The sequence below is a fragment of the Quercus suber genome, unplaced genomic scaffold (genome assembly GCF_002906115.3).
Source record: "Quercus suber isolate HL8 unplaced genomic scaffold, Cork oak 2.0 scaffold_420, whole genome shotgun sequence".
NCBI lineage: Eukaryota > Viridiplantae > Streptophyta > Magnoliopsida > Fagales > Fagaceae > Quercus > Quercus suber.
The window spans coordinates 182,447-195,107 of record NW_027069871.1 but is presented as its reverse complement, the minus strand read 5'-3'; the positions used below and the strand labels follow the sequence as shown (position 1 = coordinate 195,107).

General features: G+C 47.1%; 2 protein-coding genes across 2 annotated transcripts; both read right to left on the bottom strand.

Annotated features, from left to right (window-relative positions):
• Positions 1-7,228: 7,228 nt before the first annotated feature.
• On the bottom strand, positions 7,229-10,003 carry LOC112025620 (uncharacterized). The gene has a single exon (XM_024058282.2). The coding sequence runs from the start codon at positions 10,001-10,003 to the stop codon at positions 7,229-7,231; it is 2,775 nt and encodes a 924-aa protein (XP_023914050.2).
• Positions 10,004-10,321: 318 nt separating this feature from the next.
• Positions 10,322-11,344, bottom strand: LOC112035897 (uncharacterized). Its single transcript, XM_024068729.2, has one exon. It carries the CDS (start codon positions 11,342-11,344, stop codon positions 10,322-10,324), a length of 1,023 nt encoding a protein of 340 aa, XP_023924497.2.
• Positions 11,345-12,661: the final 1,317 nt, after the last annotated feature.

The following is a 12,661-nucleotide window of genomic DNA, read 5'->3' as shown; positions in this document are numbered from 1 at the left end:
GGCCTAAGTTGAGTTCCAGTTGGCCGGTCTCGACTCCTGCAACCCAGAACACTTGGGCCTACATTCACAAAGGGACAGCCCGGCCAACATAGCAAAAAAGGCCCCCACAGCATACAAACCTGATGAGGTTAAGGCGCTGGCTACTTTGAAGGCAGCCTCTCTTGCATGTGAATGGGCTTTCGAAATGTGATTCTTGAAGGTGACTCTCTTTGTCTGATCAAAGCATTGAAGTCAGCAGAGGATAGCCTTTCTCCAATAGGTCTGCTGTAGACGATGTGAAACGGGTTGCTAGGAGTTTTGAACGATTGGTGTATTCTCATGTTAAGAGAAACGGCAATAGCGTAGCTTATAGTCTGGTGAAAAATGCATTACACATACTAGATTCACAAGTATGGATGGAAGATGTCCCATTGCATATTAGTTCGATTTTAGATTTGGATGTAATAGTTTCAAGTTCAAATAAAATGAGTCAGCTTCTTTCTCAAAAAAAAAAAAAAATGTATGCTTACAAGGGCAAGTAGTTGGGTTTCAAATTCAAGTGCATACACTTTTTTTTTTTTTTTGAGAAAGGTAAACGTATGTAAGTTGGTTTGTAGAAATTTAAAAATAAAAAAGAGATAAAGAAATTGGAAAGGAATAGATAAAAACTTAAATAAGATTGCAATCTTAGTTTTACACTTTTACTCTTGCATTTAAAAAGGAAAAAAGGGGGAGAGTTAAAAATTGAATGCTAGAAGCCACTTGAAGATTGAAGCAAGCAGATCACACACACCGTTCACCTAGATGAGTCGCTAGTACCAAGAAAGCTTAACAAGAATAAGATCAAGATGAAGAACACTGAGATGAGGACTAAGAAAAAATTTGAATTTTTTTTTTCAAGAATTAAGATGGAGTGATAAAGAGAATGATTTTTTTTTTTTTTGCAGAGACCTCAAAACAGGTCTTCCCCTCTCCCCACCTCCAAACCATGCCCTCTTACCTCTGACCCATGACCCTACCATGCCCTGTATTGGCTGGGCACAGGCTGGTAGTGTCTGGGCCTTGCGCGTGGTTTATGTCTGAAGGCTGCCTGCTGTTCATGCATCTGCCGTGGGCTGGAGACATTGCTTGCATCGCCTGCTGTCCGTTTCTGGCTTCCCGCGATTTGCTGCTCTGATTTCCTGTCCCCATAAGGCCTGGGCTTTGCCGAGTACTGGGCCTTGTGTTCTTTTACAACCCAATTCTTTTCCCACCGCATTGTTTGGCCTTTCCTGCCGTGACAATTTGTTCCTGCTAGGCCTCTTTTCAGGCCTGCCGTTCCTTTCTTTCCCCCAGTGGCTTAATATGGCCATTGGTGTTCTTGCTCGTGGGCTCCAACGTCCTTCTCTTTTCACTTGGGCTTATCCGGCCCATTTACTTCTTTTGGACTTCCTTGGTCCATTTACTAACTTTGTATCCCATGGGCATTTACTAACTCAATTGGGCTTCCTCGGCCCAATTTCCTCATTCTCATCATTGGGGTTCATGGGCTTGCCATTATCCCCTACTTTCTTTGTTTACATTGCCTTGGGCCTGCTGCGGCCCATTCTTGCTTTTTCATAACATACGTTGCCCATGAGTGTCATTTCTTACTTTCTGGGCCCATTGGGCCCACTTACTTCCTCAAGACCCATTTATTCATGTTATGGGCCTGTGTCCTACCTTTTCTGCCGCTTGGGCCTAACAGTCTTATTTCATGCTTGCCACTCTTATTGCCTGCTTCGCTGGGTTGGGCTGGCTTTACGGAAATGACCCTCAACATTTAGCCCTCTGAACATATGGAGCGTTCTTGTGGTTCATATGTGAATGAAGGACCCTTTTGTCTTTTCCCACTTTTTCTTTTCCTTCGCGGGCTTTTTGAAACCACAAACTCCTTCCTGCATAGATATATATTTTTTTCTCTTGCTGTGAACAGTGACAACTCTTCGAATTTCCCAAAATGGTAGTTGCTTTAAAACATAACTGCTGCCTCATTAATTTCGTTCTTTTCTCAATGGCCAACCCGTCGCCTCTCTTCGCGCCGGCCTTAATAACTCAGGTATTTAAGAGAAGAATCCCTTCCCAACGCAGACACAAACTCCTTTTATTTCAAAATATTTTCCTTTCCTCATCATCATCTTCTTCTCGAACACCCCTCTCTCCCTTGCTCCGTTCAAATCCTTACACCATGGCGCCGGTGAAAACTCCAGCTTCTTCCCGCCGTAAAGGGAAAAGCGTCGCCGCGGATCCTCCGGTGGAACCAGAAGTAGAAGAGGAGGATGTGCGCTCCGATTCGGACCGTTCCAAGGAGGAGGAAGAGCGGCGCGACCCAAACAGCGAGTGCACCACTCTGATTGATCCTTGGTACCGTCCTAGTCCTCACTTTCCTCAGGCTCCTGTTGATTATGTACCGCCGCCGCCGGGCCATGTATGGCTCGTTCTTTGCCGGTGAAACCCTGACGTTTCTTAGGCTCCGGTGTCTTCCTCCATCTCCGATTTGGTCATCCATCAAGGCGTCGCCCTTCCTGTGCCTATTCATTTATAGTTTGGGTCTGGCAACGCCTTGGGTTGGAAAGAGTGGGTTGACAGTGAGTTATCGGATATGCAGTTCATGGGTTTGCTTCAGCGGGCCGGTGTTCTAAAGGCCGTCGTTCTTTCCCGAAGCCTTTCCAACTTTCGAGACCTCTACAATCTTCGCCATTTAGTTCGCCGATGGTGTTCCACCACTCATACATTTTTTTTCTCTTGCGGCGAAGTTACGGTCACTCTCAAGGACGTGGCCAATCAGTTTCTTTTGCCTATTCTCGGGGATGCTGATCCTGCCGCTATTGAGCTTTCCCTAGAAGAAGGAGATATTAAAGCGGAGTTGAAGAAGAGGATGGCCGGAAACGCTAAGCTGTCTTATTGGGTTAGTTCTTCTTCCAAGTTTTCTGCTATTGCTCGTCGTGCTGCCTTTATTGCTTTTTGGCTTTTTAAGTTTGTCTTTGGGTCCCATCCCCATTATGCTATAAAGCCGTTGTATTTTCGTTTGGCCATTAAAATATCTGCTGGGGTGAGTCTGCCGCTAGCCCCCATGTTTTTGGGGCATTTATATGTGCAACTAGATATCCTGCGGAGTGATAAGAGTCAGGCCGGTTCCTGCCACATAGTTGCTTCCTCTGTACACAGCACTATTCTGCAGTAGTTGTTGTTTGAGCGTTGTGCTCAATATTTGGCGAAGTGTAGGCCTGTCAGATTTGCTAAAGAGAAGTACCAATCTTGTCCGTGGGCCATTACTGACTTTTGTGGCAGGTTTGAGCTCGATTTTCCTTTGGCTTTTCGTTGGTTTGGTTTGAAGCCCATCGATTATTCTGTCGTTGAGTCCTTTGATGAGGGTGTTGGTTTTTCCTGGAGAGCTTATAGACAGTTGCGTCCTGGTTATACTTGCGCTGATTCGATAATGGGTCTGTTTGTTGATACCGTTGGTACTACTACCCTGCTGGATAGCTTTGATGAGACGGGCATCACATATTTGGCTGCCACTAATCCTGGATGGCTGCCCTATTTGGCAGATGAGGGTGTCAGGTTCGTTCATTACCCCGATGACCTCTCCTTCCTCGCAGAGTCTCCTACTTCGACAAGGCCCTTTCTGCGGCACACTGCTTTCGACTTTTGGAGAGAGTGTTTTAGTGCGGTCACAGTTGCTGGTTCTTCGAGGGAAGGCCTTTGCACCGCTGCTATGCACCTCTATTGGCAGCTTGTTATGAACTCGTTTGATGCAGAGTTGGCTGGTAGTCGCGGTTTCTCTCTTATACCTTCTAAGGGACTCAGTATGGTTATCTCCCCCAATCCTCGGCTACTCCTTCCTTCTAAGTCCGTGTTGGCCTATGCCAGGAAACAGAATAGATCTGCCATCTTCGAGTGGGACGAGGAGAAGAGTGGATGGTATTGGCACACAAGTGATTACCCTTCAGGTTGGGAAAGGAAGGTTACAGTGGTCAACATTCCTGCGCCAGCCAAGAAAACTCCTGCCAAGCTTAAATCTGTCAGCAAGTCCAAGTCTGCCGCTCTTCAGCCTCCTGCAAGTGCTACTCCTGCCAGCAGAACACGAGGCAGCAAAAGGAAGATAACTCCCCATCCTGTATCTGCTGCTCAGCGAAGAGTAAGTTCCTAAACACCTTTTCTTGCTTTGTCTTCCAAGTACATGTATAGATATATACTTCTTCCCCTTTTCTGACCTACTCTGAATCTGCCTGACTTCTTTCTTGACTCCTTTTCTCATCCTTTTTGCTTTTTGCAGTCTAAGCAGAAGGAGGATACGTCAGCCGCCCATCCCCGTATGCTTGAGGCACCCGAATCGGAGGTACATTTCTTCTTGCTCCTGCATGTGTCCAGTCTGCCACAGTTTTTTTTTTTTTTTTGTTTTTTCGGTTACTTCATTCGCCCAGAAAAATAATTCGGTCTTTACACCCTTTCTTTGTTTTGTCCTTTAAGATGAGCCTAAGCCTCTTTCCGTATATCGCCCTACGGTCGAGGAGCTTTCTGCCCCTATGGGCATTCCTATAGAGGGCACTTTTGGGGGGGTCGAATTTGCAGCACCTGCTCCTTCTGCAGCTGCTACCTCTCTTACTGGACCGGTACCCATGGATGAGGGTACTCATATTATGGAGGTTAGTGAGGCCACCCCTTCTCCTGCCATGACATCTTCTGTTCAAATGGGAACCACCCCTCCTGCTGTTGCTGAGGTCGAGGTTACTCCTGCCACACCTCTCATCATTTCTACTAGTGACCCTTTTACTACTCTCTCTCAGGCAGTGCAGGGCGTTTCTTCCTTGGTAGTTACTCCCTCTTCTATTCCTGTTTCTGCCACACGTGGGTCTCGTGCTGAATTGTCCTCTGAGGGGTCTGAGGAGATCTTTGAGGATCCTGAGGATGAACCTGTCTTGGGGAGGAGGACTTCTGAATCTGAGGAAGAGGGTAGTGTTCCACCCGAGGCAATGGGTATGTGCTTTCTTTCTTAACTTTCTTCTTCTTTCTCTGTTAAGTTTCATTCTTTTCCTTCTTTTATTTGCTTGCCTATTCCTCTATTTGCAGAGACTTTTGAAGGGCTAGACATTGCACCAAGTGTAAGTGTGCCTGCTGTAGCCACTCCTGCCGTGCCCACAGTACCCACTCCTGTTGTATTTTCTGCGCCAGTTTTTGCTATATTTACAGCATCGGTTTCTGACATTCCTTCAGTGCCTGCTTCAGTTCTTCCTGCAGCCCCCAGTGTTGCCAGTTCTGGTAAGCTTTCTCTCTCCCTGTCTATTCTCGTTTGCTCTCCTTGGGTTTGTTTCCTTCCTGTTTTCTCTCTCAGTTTCTCATCTCATGCCTTGTGTTTCCCTTGGCAAGACCTCTTCCTATAGCCCCACCTTCGTTTGAAGCGGGCAGCAGTTCTGCTACCCTTCCAGATCCTGTGAGCGAGGCTGTTGCCTTTTTTACTCGTTTTGACCAGCCTGAAGTCAATGACCTTGATCTTGCAGCTTTCTAGGGCTTCGGGCCTCCTTACGTGGACTTTCATGGCTTTAGAGTCCCTAAGGACTGTGTTGCTCATTTGGGGATGATCTATAGCAACCGCGGTGACTTTATGCAAGGCTTTCGACTTGGCCGATCTGTTAGAGAGCATTTTCTAAAGATGTTGGGGAGTGTGTTGAATGACATAGAGCATAACTTCGTTGACACTGTTTCTACCGAGAGGATCCTGCAGTAGAGGGCTGCGATGCAGGAGCTTATCAGCGTAGGTTTTGCTGTGGAGTTTATCTTAGATTACCTCCGGGAGATTGCCCGTGCTGTTTTCATGAGGAGAGTCCGACCTACTGTTGATGCTATTGACTCGCGTCTTGAGATCCTGAGAAAGGAGGTGGCAGACTTGGAGGACCATCGTGAGCGTCTTCTTTCTAGTATTGGTGGGTCTGATCATTTTGGAGATCAGTCTCTTATTTCCGGTTTCCGTTGATGTAGTTTTTTCCTTGTGTTGTCGTTCCCTTTTCCTTATGACTCTATTTAGTATGTTATGTGTTGTTGTAGTACCTATTTGGCTGGTTTGCCATGACTTGGGTTTGTAACTTAACTTTGTGATGCTATACTTTACGTTTTGCTATGACATATGATAATAATACTTGGTGTTTTTCACTACATCTTGCCTAAAGCAAGTTGCAATTTCATGTTATGACACAGTCACTTGGAAAAATGGTAAAGGAAAAAAAAAAAGAACATAAAGGTTTTGTCTTTCTTCTAAACAAAACAAAAGAAGGAAAAAGAGACAATCATATAAGTTTTCTCCTCAGGCATGATATTGCTTCAACTACTTCCCGTTGATGGGATCCATTAAGTCTTTGCCATCCATCTGAGTCAGACGGTAGTACCCGCTTGGGTGTGCTTCCCTTATCACAAGGGGTCCTTCCCACTTTGGTGCAAATTTGGACGGTCCTGCCAAGCCTCTTTTAACATAGTCTGCCACTTTTAGAACAAGCTGTCCTTCCGCGAACACTCTTTCCCTAGTCATCCTGCCGTAAGCTTCAGCCATCTTTTGCCTATATCTACGGCTGCGTTCCTGGGCCTGTTCTCTTTTTTCGTCAAGTCCCTCTAGGTCTTCACACCTTTCTGCCGCAAAGACTTCTTCTTCTCTTCCTTTCTCTTGCATCTTCATGACCCTTAGGGATGGGGTCATTATCTCCGCTGGGCTTACCACTTCGGTCCCATAGACCAAGGAAAAAGGTGAAAAACCTGTGGTTGACTTAGGCGAATTTCTGTAAGCCCAAAGGGCGTCTGGCAAGTGCATCGCCCATCCTCCCGTATACTCCTGACTCATCTTACTTATAATTTTTATAAGAGTTTTTTTTGTTGCCTCCGCTTGCCTATTCCCTTGAGGATAGTAAGGTGTTGACCGGTGATGCTTAACTTGGTAGAATTCTAACATCTTCCTTACTTCACTGTTGACAAAAGGTGTGCCATTGTCACTGATGATTCTGTGGGGTACCCCGAACCTCACGATTATGTTTTCTTTAATAACGTTTGCCACCGCTCCTCCGGTGGCTTTGCGAAGCGGTACTGCCTCTGCCCATTTAGTAAAATACTCCGTAGCCACCAATATCCATATATATCCTTGTGACGGTGGGTTAACCGGTCCTACTAAATCAAGCCCTCAAGTGTGGAAGGGCCATGGGGTTACCATGCTGTGCAAATTCTGCGGATGGGTGTGAATTAAGTTGGCTTACACTTGGCAACTGTGGCACTTCTTTAAAAATTCTGCCGTATCCTTCTTCATGGCAGGCCAGTAGTAGCCCATTTGCAGCAGGCACCTGTAAAGCCTTTTCTTCCCCTGGTGTTCCCCGCGTTCTCCCGAGTGCACTTCTTTCACCATTTTTTCTGCTTCTTCAGGACCCAGGCACCTTAAGGGGTCCCCATCATACCCTTTCTTAAAGAGGACCATATTGTGCATGAAGTAGCGTGTTGCCAACCTCTTGAGTTTATATTTCTCACTGTGCTTCTGTGGCAGGATGCCTTCTGTCAAGTACTGGATAAATGGGCTTCTCCAATCTCCGCAGGTGAACACAACATAACTTTCTTCTCTGTCTGCCGCAAGTTGGCAAGCCCCACACTGAGTTTGGGCTTGATTCGCATCTTTGCCCATGTTTGGCCAATAAAAGCCTGCCCTTTGGAGTCTGCGGTAAAGGCTGACCTCTCCGCAGGATCCGCAAGTCTTGTCGTGTACTTCTTTCAACTTTCTCTGGCCCTCCTCTGGTCTCACACATCTGGCAATGACCCCACCTGGCATCTTGCAGTACAATTCCCCTTTTACTAGCGCGTAGTCTTTTAGTACTTTCAATCTTGCGGCATCATCCTTATTCATCAAGGCTTTCTTTATGGGAATCCGCCAGTCTTCGTCACACCGTTCCTCTTGGAATTTTTCCCTCAACGTATCAATTATAAATTCTCTCCTTTTGCTGACCTCTAACCTGGTACCATCTCCTTCGAACATTATCTGAGAGCCTAGCGTGGCTAACGCGTCCGCAAATCGATTTTCATTCCTAGGAGCATGCTCTATTTCAAAAGTTGAGAATTTTTCCTCCATTTTCTGGGCCATTGCTCTGTACGGGGCTAGGCTAGGTTCTTTCACAGAGAAGCTCCCGTTGGCCTGGCAGACCACCAAATTTGAATCGCCTAATACCCTCAAGTGTTTGACTCCCATTTCGAGAGCCGTGGCCAGCCCGGTTAGGTAGGCCTCGTATTCTGCGGTGTTGTTTGAACAGGGGAATTCTAGTTTGAACGACAGTGCCACTGTCTTTTCTTCTTCGTGGTACAAAACTACCCTCACCCCTCCAGATTGGGCGGTAGAAGACCCATCGAATTTCATCACCCATTGCTCTCCGACTTCCTCTGCCATGGCTACCTCCCCCGGAACCTCATCGTCTAGTGGGAAGTCTTCCTCGCCTGGAAATTGCGCCAATAAGTCCGCTATGGCCTGGCTTTTTACTGCCCTGGGCGTCCCTATTCTTAAATCATATTGCGACAATTGTAGCAACCATTGGGATACCCTGCCAGAGAGGATCGGCTGCTGCAGCAAAGCTTTGATGGCATGGGACTTGGTCATCAGCCATACTTCGTAGGCCAAGAAATAATGGTGCAACCTCTGTGAAGCATATACTATGGCTAAGCATGCCCCCTCTGCCCTCGGGTAACGAGTTTCTGCATCTTTCAAGGCGCGGCTGATATAGTATACTGGCTGCTCAGTGCCATCTCCGTCCTCTTGGGCAATCAACGCACCAATGGCATACGAATTGTTAGCCAAGTAGAGTAACAGTGGCTTCTTGTGAATTGGGGCCTGCACCGTAGGGAGGTTCATTATGATCCGCTGTAGTCTTTTGAAGGCTGTCTGCTGCAATTCGCCCCACTCGAAATCCTGCCCTTTTCTGAGCAACTTGGTGAAAGCAGAGGTGATTGATGCCAACCCGGGGATAAATCTTCGGATGTACGAGACTTTCCCCAAGGTGCTCTTTAACTCCTTTACTGTTCTTGGAGATTTCATGGTCGCAATGGCCGTGGCTTTGGCTGGATCCACATCTATCCCCCTGCTATGAACTAAGAAGCCTAAGAACTTCCCAGAGGACACTCCGAATGCACATTTGAGAGGGTTCATTCTTAGTTTGAAGGCTCTGCACCTCTCGAATACCCTTCTCAATACTTGGAAGTGTTCTTCTCTTTTCCTTGACTTTACTACTATGTCATCTACGTAATCTTCGAGCTCAAGATGCATCATGTCATGAAATATGGCCGTCATTGCTCTCTGATAAGTGGCACCCGCATTTTTCAACCTGAAGGGCATTACAGTGTAATAAAAGTTGCCCATGGGTGTTCTGAAAGCGGTTTTCTCTGCATCTCTTGGAGCCATCCTAATTTGGTTATACCCGCTGAAACCATCCATAAACAAAAACATGGCACTGCCTGCCGCAAAATCTATTAGCAAGTCCATGTTTGGCAAAGGAAACTCATCCTTTGGACAGGCCTTGTTGAGATTTTTGAAATCTACACAACACCTTATCTGGCCGTTCTTCTTCTTCACAGGCACGATGTTGGACAACCATCGGGGGTGTTGGATAGGTTTGATGAATCCTGCGGCAAGCAATTTCTGTATTTCTTCAATTATTTGCCCTTCTATTTCCATGTGGAATGTCCTAGCAGCCTGGGCTATTGGCCTGGCCTCTGGGTCTACATTCAACGTGTGTGCAACTAGCCCAGGGTCTAACCCTGGCACTTCACTGTATTCCCATGCGAAGACGTCCCTGAATTCTTTCAAGAGCAACATCAGCTCTGTTTTTTCCCTCTCTGTCAGGCTTGCACTAATTAAGATAGGTCTTGGTCCCTGTGAAACAGATCCCAAGTCAACCTCCTCCATTTCTTCTTCTGCCGCAACCTGTGTTTCTTTTTCTGTCGCAACTTTCTCATTCTCTTTTTCAATGCTTTCTTCTTCTGGCTTCTCTTGAGCCATGCAACACCCCGAGTCCTCGTGCTACCGTTCAAAGGTGGGGCCCTTTTGCCTCGTGGGCCCCGCGCCCCTTCATAACTTATACACAATCCTGCCGTCAGGACCTCGGATCCTGACGCAGTGAGGTGTATCCTCTGAGTCCGCGGTTGGCGCTTCCTTCCTCTTCCTTTTTCTAGCCAGCAACTCCCTTAGGTCGGGCTCGGGAACGTCCTGGATGTCTCTCCATTTAGGCACGAAGGTACCTCGTGGCCTTGACACTGAATTTTCCCCGGATGGCGCCCATTGATCGTAGCACATGGTCTCTACTAGGTGAGCTTCTGCCTACTCAAATGGTGGGTGATTCGCTGCTATGCGCACCATCCTGCCATTCATCCGTCCTTTCACACATTGGTGGTAAGTGGATGGAACTAATCTGTGTTTATGTAACCATGGTCGTCCCAAGAGCACGTGGTATGATACTTCCGTTTTTACCACGTGGAACCGAGCTAGAGAAGCTATGGGTCCCACTTTTAACCATAACTGGATATGGCCTGCGGTGTACTCTCCTCTCCCGCCGAATCCTGTCACTTCCATTGGATACCCTTGGATCTTCCTTTCTGAAATTCCTGCTGCCTGCAGAGTACTTAATGGAATGAGATTCACTGAAGCACCTGTATCTACTAAAGCTCTCTTTATGGGGATTTGATTTATGGATGCCGCCAAGTACAAAGGTCTCCTGTGGTCTGGATACCCCACTTCCATATCTTCATCACTGAAGGTGATCTCGGTTGACTCTTGCAAGAGAGCCCTTTCATCTGATATTTCTGCCAACAGGCATTCTACTCCTGCACCAGAGGCGATGCTCACTAGGGCCTCTGTGGCTACCTTTCTTTCCTTTGTTGAGAGTCCCAGCTGATCAAACAAATTTCTAAACTTGGAACTCTGTTGTAGAGTGGTAATGGCCGCCGCAGGCAAAGCCATGTTTTCTTCTTCGTCTTCTCCTGGGTCAGCACAAATTACTACTGCTGCTACACCCTTCCCTTTGTGGTTCGGGAGTGGGTTTCTTTGGACTTCCTGTTGGGACAATTCTAGAGTTCCTTCCTTTATCCTGCGGTGCACTAGTCTGCGAAGTGCCCAACACTCTGCGGTGGCATGTTGGACATAGTTGTGTAATCGACAAAAACGTGGGTCCCTCCTTTCTTCCTCGGTGGGCTCCCTAGCAACCTGGTTAGGTTTGAAAACGCCATCCGCTATCCACTTGTCCAGCAGTACGTCTAGCTCCTTCGCGGTGCATGGTATTGGCGGGGGAGTATCGTATTCTCTCCCTTCAGTTTTCCTTCTCCGTTCACTGGTGGACACCGCCATGGCTTGCGGGGCACTTCTTTTGTCCGTGGTTGGCTTTACGGACTAGGCAGTTTTTCTTGCCTTTTGTAACAGCTGCGCGAACTGAGAGATTTCGAGGTTTTCAAGGACTGCCCTGTATTCCCTGATCATATTCGTCATGCACATCTCTACCAGCGTCCTTTCCTCACAGTGGTCATAGCAGTCGAGTGCTATGTCCCTAAATCTCTTAATGTACTCCATCAAGTCTTCACCATTTCTTTGTTTAGTCACTTGCAACGTTGCAAGCGTCACCGTTTCTTCTCAGTGAAAGTACTTGGTACAAAATACATCCACCATATCATCCCATGTTGGGATCGATCCTGGCTTCAAGCCAATGTACCAGGTATAAGCCCGATCACACAATGACTTAGAAAACTCTCGAAGACATAAGTCCTCGTCTGTGGCATAAGGGCCAAGCGTATCAATGAACTTGCTTACGTGCTCAACAGCACTTCCCTTTCTGCCATCATATTGTGCGAATACTCGCGGTTCATACCTCTCGGGGTATGGTTTGCTAAGCACCCTTAGAGGGTATGGGGGTCTACGTGCGTAGAATCTCTCTTTTGGCCCTCTGGCTCTCTCTTGCTCTAGGAGAGTTACTACTTCTGCCATAGTAATAAAACGTTGATCCGGATTCTGTGGGACACCACCTACTAGCGTCTCTTCTACCCCGTGTTCTGGATCATGCTGACTTCCTTTTTCTTTTGTCCTATCCGTCTTTAGTTGACGAATTTCTTCCATCATTTGCTATTGTGAGTACTGTAGGGCCTGCAATACTTCAATGAAGGTGTTGGGATTGTCGGCAGGGATCCTCGGAGGAGGTTGGGGTCCAGCCTCCATCTCGTTAGCATCTTCTGCCTGATTAGGCTGGGGCGTTGTAGGCCTGAACTCTACTTGTGAGGGTACAGCACTCATGTTGCGCGTAGTTCTGGACTTTGGAGGCATCTATTTGCGAGGGCTATTATCCCTGAACTATTTCTCAACTCCCTAGCGGAGTCGCCAATTTAATGTGGGGGCCTTTTTTGCTATGTTAGGCCGAGCTGGTCCTTTGTGAATGTAGGCCCAAGTGTTCTGGGTTGCAGGAGTCGAGACCGGGCCAACTAGAACTCAACTTAGCCGGTTTGTGCGCGAACTATGCCTCGTCTGCCAGGAGGGTACTTACTGCAGACAGGGTTGTTCCAGCGAAGAGCTTGCGGCAGGCAGATATAATTGATAAAGCAAACTCCTGTGTTCTGGAATGACCAGATAGTTCTTCTAATAAGAAATGGCCAAACTACAGTAACATTTAGCAATATTTTG